The sequence below is a fragment of the Eurosta solidaginis genome, chromosome 3 (genome assembly GCF_040869045.1).
Source record: "Eurosta solidaginis isolate ZX-2024a chromosome 3, ASM4086904v1, whole genome shotgun sequence".
In the NCBI taxonomy this organism is placed as follows: domain Eukaryota; kingdom Metazoa; phylum Arthropoda; class Insecta; order Diptera; family Tephritidae; genus Eurosta; species Eurosta solidaginis.
Window position 1 is genome coordinate 154,043,276 of NC_090321.1, and position 21,462 is coordinate 154,064,737.

Below are 21,462 nucleotides of genomic sequence, written 5' to 3' on the forward strand. Positions count from 1 at the left end.
AAGAATTTGGTGAAATTTGAAGCCTATAGCTGTTAAAATGGGGAGTAATGACGAAAAGCTTCTTATCTGAGCTATACATACATATATAGAATTCTAATGTTTATTCTATAATATTTAATTCAATAAAACTGAAACTTAAACTAAAAAGAACAATGTGTTATCTTCAAAAGGAAAATTCCCAAAATTATATATGCGTTGAAATTCAAAGTCTTACTAGACGTTGGCTGAAGTTGCTAAAACTCAGCTGTTCTATGATGTTGCCACATATTGCGGCAGGGTTCGATTTGGGTAGTCACTACACCACCCCCTTTCCAGAAAATCCCCCGATTTGCTGGCATCAATACTTGTGGCTTGTGTTATTGCTGCTAATTCATCTCTAGCTAAATAAGCTGGTTTAAGTCTATCGATGGATACGGTTACCGGCTCGAACCAATCATTATCGTGTATGTCTTGGGGTATCTGTTAACAACCAGATATGGCCCGTCGTAAGGTGCTTTCAACGGCTTTTTAATTGTATCGTCGCGTAGAAAAACATGACTACAAATCGTAGATCCTTGGGAACAAATACCGCAGGTTTACCATGCTGTGACATTTGTTTGACGTATGTTGGTCCACGGGACCCTCCTCCGAGTCCATTATGTCACTAGGAAGCCGAATACGTTGGCCATAAATCATCTCTGCCACTGATACTCCCAATTCTTCCAGCTGTTCTTAACCCCAGAAGGACGAGAGGCAGGACTTCCACCCAGTTTGCATCCGCTGCATGACATCTAAGGGCTGCCTTTACAACTCGGTGCCATCTTTCCACCATACCGTTTGCTTGTGGATGGTAGCTGGTGGTAAGTATATGCTTGACTCCTAAAAGTTTGACCAACTCCCTAAACAAAGCGCTTTCACATTGGCGTCCCTGATCTGTGGTAATAAACTTCGGTGTACCGAACCGGCTTATCCAACCATTGAGAAAGTTTCTGGCAACCGTCTCCGCTGTCATGTCCGTCAAAGGAATCACTTCCAACCACCTTGAAAACCGGTCCACACATGTGAGACAGTAAGTTAAACCTCTTGACGGAGTGAAGGAACCAGCTATGTCCACGTTGACATGCTCAAATCTTCCTTTTGGAACTGCGAATTGTTCTAGCTATGCTTTCGTGTGCCGTGAGAGTTTGCATCGTTGACACGCTGGGCAACTGCGTACCCAACTACGTATGTCCGAACCCATTCTCTTCCATACATATCTTTTCGTTATCAATTTAATAGTTGGTTTCGCCCCTGGGTGGGCCAAACCATGACAAGCATTAAATATCACTTGTCGTAACACTTTTGGCACGTATGGTCGCAGTGTGCCGGTTGATTTGTCACAAATTATTACGATGCCCGGTTGATGTCGGTGTTCCACTAACTGCAACGAGGTTTGTTTGCCATCAAGTAATCCTTTAAGTTCGTTACATTTTGTTTGCTCGTCATGCAATTGTTGTATATCTACTGGCGTCGGTAGCGAAAAGGTCTCGACCACTGAGAGCATATCGGCTTCAATATTATCCGCGCCGTTGATGTGTCGTATGTCCGAAGAAAACTGACTAATGAAATTAAGCTGTCGTGTCTGCTGTGGTGAAAGTTTCTCCCACTTCTGTTCCAATGCATGTGCCAACGGTTTGTGATCCGTGGAAATAATGAAAGCTGTTCCCTCTAAATGATAACGGAAATGCCGTATTGCCTTGTAAATTGCTGTTAGTTCACGATCATATTCGCTATAGCGTTGTTCTGTTGGGGTAAACTTCTGTGAGAAAAACCCTAATGGCATCCACTTATCCTTAACTAATTGCTGTAGCACGGTACCGACTGCGACGTCGGAGGCGTCAGTCATTAATGCCCCTATTACCGTTTACAACTCAACTCTGGTTGGGTTGAAATTTCGCAATTTCGTATTACAGATTACAACTCAACCTGTCAAAAAAAATTTCGGTTGAGTTGTCTAGTCTTACAACTTTTTGTGGCATTGCCGTTTACAACCTTGTGTTGGTGTAGTTGTCAAAGACGTCAAAATTTTACAACTGCTTACTAGCAGTTGTCTCATGCAATTTTGCAGTTGTTTTGAAAAAATTTTACGTTTTAGAAGACGGTTCACCACCTAATTTTTAACAAAAATGTTCAAAGTTGTTATCAAAAGACACGTTTCGACCTCCGATTTAAGAATCCGAAAACAAAAATTGTAATTCTTTGCGACAGCATGACACTGGTAATACGCGTCCAAAAATATTGAGAGAGGTGTCAAAACACGCGTATTAATCCCGAGAACAATAATCCGGTGGAAAAGATACATTTTATCTCTGTCCGGAGATATTTGCCGTTGAAGTTGGCGATTTTCATGTGGTTGTTGTAATGTTGTTGTCTTTTTTCGGTTTTTGTTTAATATCTTTTGAACGAGTTAAAATTTTTATTTTCTGCCTTTTCATTTTGTTGTTGTATTTTGCCAGATTTTTTGTACACAGTAATGCAGAAAGGTGTTGGACCCAACCAGAGTTATTTTTACAAATCGCGGCCAAAGGCCGCCAACGCAGAAAGATGTTCTGTGCAAATAAACTGTGAAACGGGCCTCATATTTCGGACCCTCTTGGGCCATTTTGTGGGTTTTTGTAAATATCTTTCGAAGGAAATAAAATTTTTAATTTCCGCTTTCGAATCCTAAAAACGGAGATGGAAACCCCTACTTTTGATACCACCTTTGATAAGAGTTAGATGGTGCACGGGCTTATAAAACGTTACCAAAAAAAAAGCAAAAAATTTAAAGCCGGTATTTAAACCTTTTTTAATCAAACAATAATCACCAATTTTGTACACAACGTTTAAACGAATTACATTGAATAACTTTTTGACTTTATGTAGCGACATTCCATAGTTGGACGAGGCTGGCCGCAGTTCGGATGCAGTCAAAATAGGTGAAATTATGCGAGTCCTATTGATACCTATCACTACTCCTGGTAATCATATTTGAGTAAAATACAATCTTTTCTGTTTGGGTTTTAATCTACTTCGCACAAATACGCTCCTCAATAATATCTAAAACCAGTCCAACACCAAAATCATAATTTTAAAATACGAACGCGTATGCGGAAATGGTCCTTAATTTTGTTTAGTACTGAGTAAAATGCTTCCTTTCAAATCTGCAAAATAACTTCATATGAAACTCATTATTTGTCACTTAAACATTTTCTTACTTGGTGCTTGGTAGTTCCAAGGGATTGGAATGATCACGCGAATGTTTTCCGTATTCGCGACATGCCAGTCACCACATTTTTGTCATTATAAAATAGATTTCATATAATATTAATAAAAAAATCACATTTGAAAATGCTTAAATTTCTGCCACAAATTGATCAGCTGTTTATTTATGTCAAATCATCACTTTCTGAAGTTGGCAACTCAATTCAATTTCAACTGAAATAAGTTGTAATTCGTAATACCAAACAGGAGTTGAGTTGTCTGAATGTTGAGTTGTTTTAATTACAACCCAACTAAGTTGAGTTGTATACCGTAATAGGGGCATAAAGCTATTGTGACATCTTTCATGGGGAATGCAAGAAGGGCCGCTTCTGCCAATTGTTGTTTCAGTCTCTCGAACGCTTCTGTTGTTTCTCTCGTCCAACAGATCTCGGTTTTATCTCTTTTCTTACATGGTTCCATTAATTTCTGTAAAGGTGCCTCGGTGGCCGCAGCATGGGGCAAAAATCGCCTATAAAAATTTACTGTTCCAGAAACCTTCTCAACTCGTGCACTTCCTTCGGCTTTTTGCACTGTAGAATACCTTTGACCTTCTGTGGCAGTGGTCTGACACCATCCGCTGACACTAAGTGTCCTAAAAACTCCAATTTTTCTAAACCCAGTTGACATTTTTCGCCGTTGATAACTAACCCCCTCTCGCGGTAACGATCAAAAAGCTGTTTGAGATGCTCTGCATGTTCCTCTGGCGACGTGGAAGCTACGAGTACATCATCTAGGTATGGAAATACAAAGGATAAACCTTTTACTGTTTCGTAAATGTAGCGTTGGAACGTTTGGACAGCATTCCTTAACCCGAAAGTTATATATTTAAACTCAAATGGTCCGAACGGCGTTAGAATAGCTGTCTTTGGCACGTCTGCCGGGTGCACTGGGATCTGGTGGTATGCCTTCTTGCAATCTATTACCGAAAAAACAATTTTCCCGAACAACTTACCACCTAAGTCCTGTATATGTTGAATTGGATAGCTATCTGGCACTGTTTTCGCGTTCAATCTCCTATAATCGCCGCAAGGCCGCTACATCCCGTTTGATTTCTGCAGCATGTGCAACGGGCTCGCCCATTGACTACTTGAGCGCTGACAAATCCCGCGTTCGATTAGGTACTCAAACTCTTTCTTCGCGCATTCCAGTTTTTCAGGAGAAAATCGTCGCACCCTTTGCGCTACCGGTGCCCTTCGTGTTTCTATATAGTGTTGGACTGCTGTCGTGGGTATATTGGCCTTGGGCAAGTCATTAATAAGATCAGGATAACGTGATAAGATCGCATGATAGGGATTAGCTCCATTTAAAGAGAGTACACTATGTGGCGGCAGTATGATTTGGCAAAGCGCCCGAGTACGCGTTGCTTGATCGATGATAACTTTGTTTTTTAAATCCACCAACACGTCGTAGTGTCTTAGGAAATCCGCACCTATTATAGGATGCACAACGTCGGCGAATATGAAACACCACTTAAATGGCAGTCGTAGGCCGAGATCTAATATTATCTGTCGTTTGCCGAATGTATTAATTGTAGTATTGTTCGCAGCAACCAATTTCATTGCGTTTGGTTGCATACTCTCACCGTGACGTTTGGGTACGACCGAAACTTCGGCGCCCGTGTCGATGAGGAATTTCATTGAGGACGTTCTGTCCCGAATGTAAAGGCGGCTGTAGTTCATATCTTCCTCCGAATGGCCGCTTTGTACGGAGGGCTGACTAGTTTTACGAAAGTTTTGGTGTGAGTATTCTCGCCTCATTATGCAGATGGTGTTCTGGGGACATAAGAAGACAGCCCGTGGCGATTCTGAGAGCAGTATTTTGGCAGGCCTGTAGTTTCTTCCAGTGGGTAGTTTTTAGGCTTGGCGACCATATGGGTGACGCGTAGCACGTAATCGGCTGGCTAATTGCTTTGTATGTGGTCATGAGCGTTTCTTTATCTTTTCCCCAGGTACTGCCAGCAAGGGATTTGAGGATTTTATTACGGCTCTGAATTCTCGGAACAATTGCGGTTGCGTGCGCACCAAAATGTAGATCCTGATCAAACGTCACACCCAAGATTTTGGGGTGTAGGACAGTCGGTAGCGTAGTGCCATCGACGTGGATGTTCAATATGGTCGACATTTGGGGAGTCCATGTTGTAAATAAGGTCGCGGAAGATTTAGTCGGTGACAATGCCAGGTTTCGCGAGGCGAAAAAACTGGAGAGATCAGGGAGATAGCCGTTTATTTTATTGCATAGCTCATCGATCTCTGGACCTGGGCCTGTGGCCATTATTGTGCAGTCATCGGCGTAGGAAACGATTGTGACTCCTTCCGGTGGTAAAGGTAGCTTGGATATGTAGAAATTAAACAAAAGTGGGGATACGGCACCACCCTGTGGCACCCCTTGTTTAATTCTCCTTGGTTTTGATGTTTCGTTTCTGAATTGCACCGATGCCTGCCGACCACCCAGATAATTTGCGGTCCACCTTTTAAGACATGGGGGAAGGGTAGACCCTTCCAGGTCTTGCAGTAGCGAGCCATGGTTGACCGTATCAAAGGCTTTTGATAGGTCTAGCGCTACGAGTACTGTTCTATGGTGGGGGTATTGATTCAAACCGCAATTTATCTGGGTGCCAATGACATTTAGCGCGGAGGTAGTGCTATGGAGTTTTCTGAAGCCATGCTGATGAGGGGCTAGCTGCAAACGTGCTTGGAAATAAGGGAGCAAAATGGCTTCAAGCGTCTTTGCCACTGGCGATAGGAGAGATATCAAACGATATGACTCACCTATGTTAGCTGGTTTCCCAGGCTTTAGTAGCGGGACCACCTTGGCCATTTTCCATTTCTCGGGTATGACAAAGGTGGAAAGAGACAGGTTGAAGACATGCGCTAAATATTTGAAACCCTCTTTCCCTAGGTTTTTAAGCATCGGCATGGCTATGCCGTCTGGGCCCACTGCTTTGGATGGTTTAGCGCGACCAATGGCGTCCTCTACCTCTCTAGCGGTGATGGTGATTGGTGACGCGCTGAATTTGTGTTTATGTGCGTGTCTATTGGCTCTTCGTCTATCTTTGTCAACCGTAGGATGCATTATATATTGTCGGCAGAAAGCGCATTTTTTCGCATCCGACAGCACCTTATCGCCAAAGGCGATGGAAACTTTGTCTTTGTGCTTAGTCGGATTCGATAGGGACCTTACGGTGGACCAAAGTTTACCTACACCGGTAGAGAGGTTACAACCTCTTAGGTGCTCTTCCCATTTCGCCCTCTTGTGTTCGTCCACAAGCAATCTGATGCGTTGGTTTATATCCCTTATTTGGGGGTCGCCTGGATCAAGCTGTCTTATAAGGTCGCGTTCCCTCGCTAAGCTCGCGGCCTCCGCCGGGAAGTGGGGCCGGATTTCGAAAATTCTCCCGGCGGGAATGAAATGTGCCGAGGCGGATTCAATGACCTTACGTAAGGCACGCTCCCCGTGGCGGGCATCAGTCGGAATAGGGAGGGCAGCAAAGCTGCTGTCTGTTGCAGATTTATATTCTTCCCACTTTCCTTTTTTGAAGTTTATGAAAGTGCGTTTTTCGGTGACGATGAAGTCGGCGGTACGCTCGAACGAAATAAGTATGGGCAGGTGGTCGGATGCCAATGTTACCATCGGCTGCCAGTTGACGCAGTCTACGAGTTCTGCGCTCACGATTGAGATATCTGGCGAGCTATGACAGCTTCCTACCATACGTGTGGGGGCGTCTCCGTTTATTGTGCAGAACGTCGTTTCTTCTATTTGATCCGCCAACATCTCACCCCTACTGTCCGCCCGCAAGTTTGAATGCCATAGGTCGTGATGGGCATTGAAATCGCCTAAGATAATGCGATTGTTGCCAGTGAGTAAGGCCTCGATATTAGGGCGGTATCCACTGGGGCAACAGGTGACAGGAGGGATGTAGATGTTGATGATTTCTAGATTTGCATCGCCTGACCGAACAGATAGGCCTTGACGTTCTAAGACATTGTCCCTGCGGTTGATGCCAGGATCAAATATATAATATTGCACAGAGTGGTGTATAATAAACGCGAGGCCGCCTCCATTTCCGCTCTCGCGGTCTTTCCTGTGGACATTATACCCAGAGCAGGTCTGCAATGCAGATCTTGCTGTGAGTTTAGTCTCTTGAATCGCCGCAATGCGGATGTTGTCCCGCTTCATGAAATCGACTATCTCCGTAATCTTCCCAGTTAGTCCATTACAGTTTAACTGCAGAATTCTGAAGTGCATGAGGGGTGACGCCGCCACTCTAGGGGTAAGTGACGGGTGACTACGCCTAGGTTGTGGAAGGCCAGGACGCAGTTGCTGTTGTGGCCTTGCGACTGGGCGCCCTTGGGCAAGCATTGGGGTGCCCGGATGATTTGGGTATGCGACCTGGCAACATGGCGCGATGAAACCCGTCGAGGGGTTGCCGTCGCGGAGATGAGAACATCTAGGAAAGTGGCACCACCCAAGGCAGGAGCTGCTTTGAGCGGATGTCGCAAACCTATATATTCTGTGCTGGCAGACGGTGCAAACGGAGGTAGGGACTAAGAGTCTGTTTCCCTGACCTGTACGATTGCTGCCAGAAAAGAGGGGGGAGAAGAAGACGGGGGCAGGGGCTGATGCTCAGCATTGCTACCAGCTCTACTACGAAGGTAGTAGTTATGAGTGGTATCAGCTGTTTGAGTTGTTGGCGCCGTGGGGCGCGAGCAGCAGCGGGTACTTGTTGTGGATTGCTGAGCAGCGAGGCTGCTGGAAGGTAGTGGGGGGCGCTTAGGCGTAGACTCCGGGACGCCCTTGGGCGTGAGCAGCAAGGAGCCACAAAAGATTTATAAAAGTTACGTGGACGTCGGGTTTTGGGATCAAGCCCAGAACAACCTGTCCGATGCAACCATCCCTTGCACGAGACACACTGAACAGAGTATGACCGTCCTAAAAAGATTCTTTTCTGGCAATTGCAGCAAAACCATTTCTCAGGACCGGGGTCAGGAGACGGAACCGGATTGGGTTCGATACCTTCCCGGAGTAAGAGAATATGTAGCAGTCCTGCTGCAAGGAGCTGCTGGGAAGATGACAATTTGTGGGAGGGACGAAACAAATTATATGGAGTCCCACTGAGACGACAGTCCTTGGTCGGGAAAAATCCCGAGTCGCTCCGGTACATAGAACCGACTGCCTTGGGAAGCGCGGGTGCGATATGGTGAAGCTTCAATCTGATAAATTGAGGAAGATATGACAAAAATCCCCTTTTCTGAAAAATCGGTTGTATGGCGGATATATGCTATAGTGGTCCGATGCGGCCGGTTCCGACAAATGTCTAATCAGACACCTAAATGTACCCGTTGACCAAATTTTATCATGGTATCTCAAAAAATAGAGTTTTTGTTTGCATACAAACAGACAGAGGGACAACTTAGCTCTTCATCCTGATAATTTCGGTATACTTAATGGTGGGTATATTTATTTTCTTTTAAGGACTTACAAATTTGAGATTCGTGACGAAGTTAATATACCATTTCATTTTCATGAAAGCTATAAAAATACACATAAATACGGAGCAAAAATAAACACGACTGTATCGTCCGCGATAGTTGGCGCAGTTTGCAGTAGTCCCTTTCTTGTGGGCTCGGAAAAGAACACTTAGATTCCAATCGTCGGGCATACACTCATCCGACCATATTTTGCAAAGAAGCAGAAGTCAAGATTGATCACCTCTCCAAATTCTTCTTTTCCTAAGGGGGATGATGTAGTGTCAGCAAAATATTAAACTTAAACTAAATTAGCAAAAGGCTGGCATCCCCAAATAGCACTAATCAATGCGTCAAGCATAGATGCAACCATGCAATTTTGTGCAAGGAGTCGAATGACGTGGCCGATTCTGATTGGTCGGATCGCCCGTTATTCGACTCCATCATTGAATTTAATCGCTTCGCAACAAGCGAAGGCCAGTTTCAGTTTGAATAGAGCCAGCAAATAAGTAAGACGAGAACAAAAGTGTTAGAACATAAAACCAAATGCTGAGAACATAAAACTAATGTGTTGAGAACATAGAATTTTATAAATAAAAGATTTTTAAATACAACCAAAGATTACAATTTTTATTAATTACGAACTAAAAGAAAAGAAGGTGCGTGCGTGTTTAGTTATGTGTGCGTTCGCGCAGAAATTTTCAACGTTTCATAAAATGGAAACATTATAGTAATAACGAATTGTATTTAGTATTATAAGTTTTAGGCCTAAACAGCCGTAATAATAAATAAATAAAATAAAATTTTAGAAGAAGTTGGAAGTTTAACAAGCCGTAAATCAAAAGCCGTTAAGATAAATAAAATAAATAAATGTAAGGCGCGATAACCTCCGAAGAGATCTAAGGCCGAGCTTCTCTTCCAATTTGCGTCGTGCTCCTCTTGCTTTTCCCTACAAATTGGCCGGACGGGACCTACATGTTTTATGCCGACTCCGAACGGCATCTGCAAAGCAGATGAGTTTTCACTGAGAGCTTTTCATGGCAGAAATACATCCGGAGTGCTTGCCAAACACTGCCGAGGGGCGACCCCACTTAGAAAAATTTTCTTCTAATTGAAAAATCTTATTTCTAAAATTTTTTTTGGGAGTTGAACCCAGGGCATACGGTATGATAGGCGGAGCACGCTACCCAGCACACCACGGTGGCCGCCGTTAAGATATTTCATAGAAATTTGGCAGAGACGCTAACATTGCCAAATTATATACATAGACTGAGTGAAGATAATTAAGATGGGTCAAGGATCACGCCCAGTTTTCATAAAGGTCTAGCCTAAACAAAGTTTATAATAACTCTATGATATTTAACTATATTTGACTGATATTCTACCCCAGTAATGGTATAGTTGAGCTAAGAACAAAACTTAAACAAATTTTGAAAATGGGCGTCACCCGCCCCTTTTTTTGTTAATCTTTCCAAAATACTTTTAATGCCGTAAGTCGAACAAAGATCTCCCAATCCGAATGACATTTGGCATAAACATTTTTTTTCATAGCTACAACTGTTTGCTCTGAAAATGAATGAAATCAGTTCAGAATAGAACCATATATGTATAATTGCGTAGCCTTACAACACACAAAGCAAACAACAACAGGGTTTCAAGTGCACAGCTGGGTATATAATGTTAAGTTTCACCCGACTTAAGACTTTCTAACTTTTCTATTTTTATTTTCATTATTTACTATTTTATGTTCTCTATGATTTCTTCTGAGTTTATCTACCAGTGTTTTTTTATTTATATCCGTTAGTACGTTATAAACCAGTCCAAGCTCTCTCTTATATGCTTCTTGTGTAAGAATTCAATTTATTTACAGCGAGCAAGACTTTCTTCCATTCGCGACAGCCATTCTCCCTGACAGCTTATTTGATAGGTAACCATGACAATGGAGGAATGGAAAGACTTGTAGGAATTCACAATGGATAACGTTTTTCTCTATCAGCAAATGTTTTTTTTTTATATCTTGACAGATAACGCTTATATGATTACAAAACAAAGGAAAAATATTTTTTGATGCAGCCTTGCTTAAAATTCGGATTGATTTTTTACAATTTTTTTCCGGCTGTTTCAGATTTTCTTCTATACATAAAATAAAACTATGCTTGTTTCATATAGAAGAAATTCTAAAATACCCTTCAGAAAAAATTATTAAGAATAAATGCGAATTTTGAGACTTTTGATGGACTACATACTCAAAAAAATTCAAAATTTTCATGCCGACTTATCGAATGTTCGAAAACGTTTTTGAGATTGGTTTGCAAAATTTCAAATACACAATTCAAAGTTTTTTCTTAAACTATCGAAAATAAAAAAAAAATTTGCTAAAAATAACACTGCTATTTTCGTGATGTGTGATGGCAACTTTCAGAAAGTTGCAATTGTTACTCCGTTTCATAATGACTACTGTACAAATAAATTGAAATTTTCTTGAGTATTTTTGATTTACCGTATTTCCATAAAATCTGAGGTATCAACATGCTTCCGTACTAAATATTGGCCAGCCAAACCTTTCTCCACTTTTCGCTGCCTAAGCAAAACTACATCAGCATCAATAGTTGTAGCTAAAGATTGTAATGTCGCCACTGATGCACGATACTCTTCCTCATCAAGTCCATTATCACTGCCATCTGTGTGTGATAAAAGCAACATTATTTCAAACTTCATATGTGAATATATGTACGTATTTAAATGGAATGTTACCTTCACCAATACCAATTTCATATATTGTTTCTCCACGACAACCGATCATACGTTCTTCAAGCCTCTTTTTTAAAAGATCGAATTGATCCTCTGTTGGACTAACTAAGACTTTCTTCCCACAAATACTCGAATAATCAACTTTAGGACTATGAAGACGTTCAAAATCCTCAATATCATTTGTTGATATCAACTCAGCGATACTGTGGCCATCTGCTGGTGGTAAAGGATTACCCCCAGACATAATTTTGCAGAGAAAGATAACTTATTTTAATGATGTATTTCAATTTCACTTTTTTCTAAAGAACTTTTGATCGTTTAATACATCCAGATACATTTCCTTGCTACGATTTTATTGTTCACTTTATTTTCCAAGGTTTATCTGGAAGAAAATAAATAGATTTAGGTAATTGTCTGTTTTTGGCGACTTGTATTACTTTGAATATCGTAAGATAGCTATACATATTTAAGTAGATTAGAATTTATTAATTAATTTTTTTGCAAAGTTATATAATAGCTAAGTTGACTAGTTTAAGAATAATATGCAAGAAAAAGTAAAGCATTCAGTAAAATATAAGGACTGTTCCGAAAAGAAAGTTCACATTTTATTATGCTTGTAATTCGACGTGCTTGTACTTCTCCCTTCAATTTTGTTCTAACCGATTGTACTGTCCGGTAAATAAAGACCTCCATAGTGTTACCAGAATTTGTTTGAAGACCAAACGGAAGAACCCCAATCAGGTACCAGGACTTATAGAATAACTCAATCCTCTTGGCAAATACGAAGTTTTCTAAGCTAGCTTAATTGCTGCCTCGAGATTTGGCAAATCAGCCGCCCCAATAACTGCAGAACGGACTCAACCGTTTCTTCCTGCAGCTCGCATTTCCTTCACCTGTTGTTACTGACGAGGCCTAACTTATAAGCATATCAAGCCAGAAGGCAGTGTCGAGTTAGTATGCCCATCGTGAGCCTCATTTGTGAGTCTCATATCGTAGGCTTTGTACATGATCTTAGAAATTTTGCAGCTCCACGCTTTTGATGGATCATATGCAGCCCCTGTCTTTTAATCTCCCCCAAACGGATTGGGACGTCTATTGTAATCGGCCTTTTCGTTACCTTCTATCCCTTTATAACCGGCAACCCAGTACAGATGTTTGGTCTGGCATGAGCGAAGTTTTCCCAATGCTTCTTTGCATTCCAGAACACTTCTTGAAGAAGTTAATTCAAGGGGTTGATAATTGCAATACAAAGCTATATAGCTTCAAAGCTTCCGCAACCCAATCGTGAATCTCACCCTACGGGAATCCTGTTACAAATATTTAGCAGGCGAGGCTCTGGCGACCACCCCAAGTTCCTTATGGAACTAGGGGGCGGGGGATGGCCTAGAAGGTTTAGTGTGGTCATATTAATCGTTCCCGAAATGGTCGGGCTAGTACCTTAATGGTGCTTTGTTACCTGTTGCCTGTAGGATCTACTTATTTCTGGATCGACACAGTAAACAGCAGACCCGACCGCAGTTTCTAACGCGATATTTTTGGCCATTAGGTCTACAGGTGGGATGTGAATAATGGCGTGCAATCATTGTAAATTTTACCAAGTAGCGCAACTAACAGCTGATCGGTGAAAATTCGCACATTCACACGCACAGTTCTCGACTCAGTTCCAAAAAAAAACTTTAGATTATTTAATTCAAATTTTAAAGTGAGATACTCCTTATAAATTTATGTATACAGAATATATATGGCGTTTTTGTTGTTATTAAAACAATAGTTTTATTTATATTATAGTTGTTATCATTTTTTTTTTAACTTTGAAAACACTCCGAACACCATTCCTTCATTATATGACATTCGACTGCCTAGTCCACTGCCTTCCACTCTATTCGCAACAAAACCTCTACTTAAGCTGCCAAACTATATAGTAAACAATGCGTGCAATGCTGCTGTTGGTCAAGTGTTGAAGGCGCCCGTTATGCTAATCATTGATACTCTGCATACCCCCTAAAGTTTTTTGGTATACGAACTTCTTTGTGTGGCTGTCCACCAAACAAAAACCCCATATTAAAGAATGGGTTTCACAGTTGCCGTAAATACCCAATGAGAAAGTTTGGGTGATAGGCCCCACGTGCATCCTAGTATCCTCTTGCATGCATATAGTGCCGCGGAGGCTTTCTTTGCTCTCTTTTCCATAGGGAGCTGCCATGACAACAAACTACATATATAGTATAACTCCTAGATACTTTGTGATATATTTTTCTGGTACGGTTACCCCTTTCGAGCTTACGCTTAGTCCAAATAGGGACCTATATTTCCTAATAAATAATACTAGATCGGTTTTTTCCACGTTGGCAGTTAACCCGACACCAGATGCCCAGGCATATACATCCCGAAGAACCTGATCCATCAGGCTGTATATGCCGCCTAAGCAATTGGTTTATAACCAGCGTCCACAGCATTGGTGATAGAACACCACCCGGCTGCGTTGCTTTGTTTACAGATTTTGTTGCCTGGAATAGACCCCATTGCGATGTGATAATTCTGCAGCTTATCATGGGCCGATCCAATTTGTTAAAGCTGGATGAGCTTCAATCGAGTTGAGACTGTCCATGATTGCTTTTGTCGACGAGATCCGGCTATGTCCAGAAAAACACCTAGGGCATATTCCTGGTGTTCCAGGGCTTTCGCCATATTGATGACCACCCTATGCAACGCAGTATCGACTGCAAACTTGCCTTTGGTGTAGCATGTTGTGCTGAAGAGAATAATTCCTTGTTCATATTTGATTTTATATACACATCTATTAATCAAACAAGTATATTTAAACTAGTTTTTGATAAAAGGAAACAAACAAAAAAACGTATCTCTTAATTTTCAAAGGGCTTGGTTTTTTCCAGCTTTGATTTCCTTTCATATCTTTTTCGAGAAAAGAAGCATTTGCTTCGTATCTTTTTTCTAGTTCTTTGTCGGTACGGAAAACTCAAGCTTAAGTAATAATAATACTAAAAGATAGAAAATGGTAATAGGTACTAGTCATCACACTCCTTATCAATCAAGGGTGTTGGTCAGAAAAATAAATAAAAGCGTTGGGCGCGTGAAATTACTAAAAACGTGAGGCGTACCATAACCTAATTAAGGTTCAGTTGATCGTACTTATGCGAATATGAGAATATCATTTATAAAGATGTAAGCGGTTGACTATCAATAGAAATTTGATGCGGCCCACGCTTTTATTTATTTTTCTGATCAACGCCCTAGACTGGTGAGGAGTGTGATGACTAGTACCTAGGACCTACCTTACTATTTTCTATATATTAGTATTATTATTACTTAATGTAAGCAGTGTTTTCTATAAAACCGTTTAACTTAAAAATTTTTTTTTAATTATTTTAATTCTACCTTTTAGTATTATTATTACTTAATAATAGTTTTTGTTTTTATCGGCCTATTGATAAATGATGCAAGGTTCGATTCGAGCTCACAATAGGCCGATAAAAACAAAAACAATTGTTAATAAACCATGAGCACTTGGGAATGTCGAACAAAGTATTTGACAATAAACAAAAATCCAGCATTATCAGTGATATGCACCATATGGCGCAACACTGAATAAATATAGTTGGCAAAAAGGAATAGAAGTAGCAAATTTGCCAGTCAAACAACCCGCCGCTCTATAGCTAAATGGTTAGCGCAGCATGCCTAAAGAGAGGATGATGAAGGCTTAGCACCCTTCGAAATGGATCTGTCTGCGCAGCTATGGCAGGTTGTCTGAAAAATTGTCTACTTACTATTCCAAAAACAAAATACAATCTTTCAAATTTAGAAAAATTAAAAAATAACAATAATTATCATTAGAAAAAATATTGTTCTGGCCTTGAGCTCGAATCGAACCTTGAATCATTTATCAATAGGCCGATAAAAACAAAAACAATTGTTAATAAACCATGAGCACTTGGGAATGTCGAACAAAGTAATTGACAATAAACAAAAATCCAGCATTATCAGTGATATGCACCAGATGGCGCAACACTGAATAAATATAGTTGGCAAAAAGGAATAGAAGTAGCAAATTTGCCAGTCAAACAACCCACCGCTCTATAGCTAAATGGTTAGCGCAGCATGCCTAAAGCGAAGTGATGATGAAGGCTTAGCACCCTTCGAAATGGATCTGTCTGCGCAGATATGGCAGGTTGTCTGAAAAATGTTCTACTTACTATTCCAAAAACAAAATACAATTTTTCAAATTTATAAAGATTAAAAAATAACAATCATTATCATCAGAAAAAATTATTGTTCTGGCCTTGAGCTCGAATGGAACCTTGAGTCATTTATCAATAGACCGATAAAAACAAAAACAATTTTTAATAAAACATGAGCACTTGGGAATGTCAAACAAAGTAATTGACAATAAACAAAAATCCAGCATTATCAGTGATTTGCACCAGATGGCGCAACACTGAATAATTATAGTTGGTAAAAAGGAATAGAAGTAGCAAATTTGCCAGTCAAACAAACCACCGCTGTATAGCTAAATGGTTAGCGCAGCATGCCTAAAGCGTACTGATGATGAAGGCTTAGCACCCTTCGAAATGGATCTATCTGCGCAGCTATGGCAGGTTGTCTGAAAAATTTTCTACTTACTATTCCAAAAACAAAATACAATTTTTCAAATTTAGAAAAATTAAAAAATAACAATAATTATCATTAGAAAAAATTATTGTTCTGGCCTTGAGCTCGAATCGAACCTTGAACCAGTTATCAATAGGCCGATAAAAACAAAAACAATTGTTAATAAACCATGAGCACTTGGGAATGTCAAACAAAGTAATTGACAATAAACAAAAATCCAGCATTATCAGTGATTTGCACCAGATGGCGCAACACTGAATAAATATAGTTGGTAAAAAGGAATAGAAGTAGCAAATTTGCCAGTCAAACAAACCACCGCTGTATAGCTAAATGGTTAGCGCAGCATGCCTAAAGCGTACTGATGATGAAGGCTTAGCACCCTTCGAAATGGATCTATCTGCGCAGCTATGGCAGGTTGTCTGAAAAATTTTCTACTTACTATTCCAAAAACAAAATACAATTTTTCAAATTTAGAAAAATTAAAAAATAACAATAATTATCATTAGAAAAAATTATTGTTCTGGCCTTGAGCTCGAATCTAACCTTGAATAATTTATCAATACGCCGATAAAAACAAAAACAATTGTTAATAAACCATGAGCACTTGGGAATGTCAAACAAAGTAATTGACAATAAACAAAAATCCAGCATTATCAGTGATTTGCACCAGATGGCGCAACACTGAATAAATATAGTTGGTAAAAAGGAATAGAAGTAGCAAATTTGCCAGTCAAACAAACCACCGCTGTATAGCTAAATGGTTAGCGCAGCATGCCTAAAGCGTACTGATGATGAAGGCTTAGCACCCTTCGAAATGGATCTATCTGCGCAGCTATGGCAGGTTGTCTGAAAAATTTTCTACTTACTATTCCAAAAACAAAATACAATTTTTCAAATTTACAATTATTACTTAATGTAAATATTGCTTTCAATAAATCATTTAACTTAAATTTTTTTATTTATTTTATTCATATGTCGCTTTCTATTCATATATGAAGGGCTCGGAACCAAAAGGATCTAAGTAACATTTTTTTTAAAATTGAGTTATACCCATATTTGTATATTTAATATAGTGTCTATTTGTTGACAATGCGATCCAAGCCATTTTGGACATTTTAGTGCCCATATAATTGCCAGGCCAAAAACGTACTAAATTTTATTGCATTAATGATTGAAGCCAAAAGGATCTAAGTGCGCTCCTCCAAGAAATAAAATTTAATTGCTCGGCCAAAAGAACATGCAGAATTTTTTCAAGTATGCAGTTTTGTAGTCCGTTTAATTTTAGTATAATAAAGTGCTAAACTTAAGTTCGCAGGAAGTCTCGCTGAATTGAAAGAGGTGAAGAAGCCTCTCCCCTCTCTCGTCTGTGCTGCAGACTTGGGTTCAATACTTGACTAATGTAAAAACAGGCTTACATGTATGTTGTATATTTTCTGTAAATACTTAATATAATGTCACTATGCCTAATGTATGCCAAATTCGCGAAAATTTTTTATTTTGGCCGTGTAATCAACGTTCGAAATTTTATTGCAACAATTTTTGGAGCCAAAAGGGTCTAAGTGCGCTTGGATCCAGAAAAAAAATTGCCAAAAATCAGCGAGACATCCTACGAACTTAAGTTTAGCACTTTATTATACTAAAATTAAACGGGCTACAAAACTGCATACCTGAAAAAATTCTGCATGTTCTTTTGGCCGAGCAATCAACGTTCGAAATTTTTGTAATAATTTTTGGAAATTTACAGTTATTTTCATCTGCAATTAACACCCTTTGAATTAGTTGACTAACCTGCATTCATTTAGACAGGAATCATTTCAAACTCATTTACCCAGAATTTACAATAAGTAATTTACATTAACCTTAATTATCTCAATTCAACGTCGATGTTACTTAGATCCCTTTGGTTCTAAGCCCTTCATATGTATTATGTGTTCCAAATATGGACAAATAGGATCACAAATACAATTTTTTTGAATATCTCGATCCTTGCGCCACCTAGCTGCTGTTTTTTCACAGGCCGCTTTCTATTCATATATGTATTATGTGTTCAAAAAATGAGCAAAATCGGACCACAAATACGATTTTTTTCATATGTCGCTTTCTATTCATGTATGTATTATGTGTTCCAAATATGAACCAAATCGGATTACAAATACGATTTTTTTTAATATTTCGATCCATGCGCCACCTATCGGAGTTTTTTCTTATTATTGCATTGTCATCGGGTTCTGAACTATATTCCAAGTTTCAAGCTTGTAGCTTATCGGGAAGTTACTTAAATTCTGTTGGCCCGGCCGTTTAAGTCAAGCTAAATAAACCCTTTTAAAAATAACTAAATACTTGAATGTAAGCAAACATTTTCTCTTAATTACTGCAAATAAGGTGTCCCAAATGCTATTTATTCCAAAATTATCACAGTTTATGTCTGTTTAAAAATTTAACTTGAATTCCCTTAAAGATTTTCGTAACATGGCCATTAGTGATGTTTGTGTGTGTGCTCATTTTGAGCGATCAGCTGTTAGTTGCGCTACTTGTTACGGTTTATAATGGTACATGTTGTGCATGTAATTAACCCACATTAACTGTTCCACTGACGGCACAATATTGGGAAGTTGGTAGATCCTCCTATTTTTGAATTACTGTTCAAATATTTTTGTTATAAAATCGTGCTATAGATCTGATTGGGTCAAAATAGAGCTGACATAATTTGCTACAGTAAAAAAGTGTCAGGACGTTAAATGGAACCCTCTATGCTTTTTTATTTTTTGGATATAGTGCCCTTATCCCATGGCTCTCCAAAAAGGATTGCCCTTTCACTTACGCAATAAGAGTGCAATTCTACTATGGAATGAAGACCCCTGCCTTATAAGACAATCACAGATTGACCTCTGCACGGTTAGAAAGCCTCTCCACAGTTAGAAATGTGAGCCTAAATTTTAAACCATTCATCGGTTTTGAACTAAACTGAAAACTTCTCAATTTACTACTTTGTTTTTAAATTTTATTCCCTTTGTATTATAAACCTATTTGAACAATAAGTCTATAATCTCAAAATCGATTTAAAACAAAACAAAACAACTTATAAGAAAATCTAAAAATCGAGATGTCGGGTTCAAAACAATGTTTGTAATGTTGCCAAGGAAATTTGGCGAAACGCTGAGTTAAAAGGTGGAATAAGTTTTTTTTTATTCGCACTATCAACAATATCAGAAAAGCTTATAAAAAATTCTTGCATACCAAACGAACTGATCGGTAACAAAATCTTGGAACGAAACCAAACAGTTTCAAAAATTTTAAAAAAGAAAATTGTATAAGCGTCTGGTTTTAAAGCAACCCCCAAAAGTGTGCTCAAAATTCAAAAATAAAAAATTTTTTTTGTGAAACGTTCTGCTTGGTACATATGTATGCAATGTAATGATATGTTACGTTATACAGATGAGATACCTTAGCGGGTAGAGCACACTACTCAGGCGTTGATAGCAAAAAGCCGCGTGACTTTTGTTTGATGCCAATATATTTCTGCGACACCAATTTTAATTTTTATCATAAAAATTAATCATTAAAAATTCAAATTTAATACCAATCAAGGTTTAAAATGTGTTTTATATTTCGAATATCTTAAATTTCCCAATCAAAAAAAGCAGTAAATCAAAATTCCGAGGCAAGAAAGCAGTATTAAATAAATATTACTGCTTTTATTTTATGAAAACTGGTTATATGTACCAAGAAATGTTATGTTTTAACATTAAAACAACATTACAATAAAATTTTACCGTAAGAATGATTTCAAAGCAGTTTAAATCAATCTATTTTATGAAAAAACGAATAAAAAAGCAGTAAATTTCATGCGAATGCTTAAACATAAGTTCGATGCTAAGTCCAAAAACCAGTTCGACCGCAACATTTTTTCTACTTACTTTTCTACGTGTAAAAACGCCTACATACGCACACGTCTTCGCGTACCTATGGAGTTTCGCTATTAGTCTTCCACGCGAACAAGTGAAACGTGTTAGTCTTCCACGCGAAGAAGCGAAAAAGCGTGCCTATCTTTCACGCGAAAACGTACGAACTGCGAATGGTGCTAGTTTTCCACGCGAACACTAATCGTGCTAGTCTTCCATGGGGCCGACGAGCGATCCGTACGATATGTCGAAAAAAAGTGGTCGAAACACAAAAGGCCGAATCGTTAAAAACCTCGAAATTGGTATACTTAAAGCAAAACTCCAAAAGCAAAATTTTAAGGCAGTGTTTTATTATTATGGTTGTAAATTATGACAGCATCAAAAAAACCTATACTTGTACAATGAATGGTGAGCGTTAAGACGGCACCAATATAAAAAATCTGTTTCCTAATCACAATAACGTAATTTTTGGAAATAGTGTTCATATATAGTATATACACAGATAATAAAAAATACAAAAAAAAAAAATACTTAACTCACAAAAATTTATCAAACTTCGAAAATGGTTTGCCAAAATTTATAGGTTAATTTAAATATTTGGTTCACTCTACACGGTATATTCATATATACATGCACGTTGAATTTTTTGGTTATAACAGAAAATAGCTTTCTTTAATTTCAAATTAACGACACATATTACATAACATAATTTCGGATATACTAAACAAACTAAATTTATTTCAAAGATACATTTTAACAACCATAAATATATGGAAGTATTTAGAGTTACAAATAAATTACGGACGCGTTAGCATAGCGAAGTGGAATATGCTAAATTTCTCAAACCCTCAATTTTTGTATACTCTGTCTTTTTATCAAGAATATTCCGAATGCGTTGTTGTTGTTGTTGTAGCAATGCTCGCCCCACCTAATAGCCGCGACCGATCACAAATTGTCATCAATATCCTCTAACGGGAGTCCAAGGAAACTTTCCGTGTTAGAGGCGTTGGTTCCACATTACAATTAAAGAGATGGTTGGTGTCATGTGGGGACACATTGCAAGCAGGGCATACATTTTGTATGTCGGGGTTGATTCTGGATAGGTAAGAGTTTAACCTGTTACAGTATCCAGAACGAAATTGAGCAAGAGTGACACGCGTTTCCCTGGGGAGTATGCGTTCCTCTTCTCTCGAGTTCTGGATATTTTTCTTCAAGTACTGGATTCACCGGGCAATTCCCGACATAAAGGTCCGACGCCTGTCTATGGAGTTCACCAAGGACCTGCTTGTGTTTTTCCGCTTCATACGGCTGGGTTCTCAGGTGCCGTATTTCCTCAAAATGCTTACGGAGATGACTCCTTAGGCCCCTAGGCGGTGCTGGTTCGTCAATCAGATGTCTGTTGGGATGCCCAGGTTTCTGGGTATTCAACAGAAACTGTTTGGTCAGCATCTCATTTC

General features: G+C 39.1%; 1 protein-coding gene across 3 annotated transcripts in view; it reads right to left on the reverse strand.

The window, feature by feature from the left end:
- Positions 1-21,462, reverse strand: part of GTPBP1 (GTP-binding protein 1) — an 86,631-nt gene that overhangs the window by 25,604 nt on the left and 39,565 nt on the right. For all 3 annotated transcript variants that reach the window (XM_067773329.1, XM_067773330.1, XM_067773331.1), the window contains 2 exons: positions 11,481-11,859; positions 11,227-11,407 (listed from right to left, as the gene is read on the reverse strand). In XM_067773329.1, the coding sequence (XP_067629430.1) occupies positions 11,227-11,407; positions 11,481-11,721 (422 nt within the window). In that variant the 5' untranslated portion in view covers positions 11,722-11,859. The remainder of the gene's footprint in view (positions 1-11,226; positions 11,408-11,480; positions 11,860-21,462) is intronic.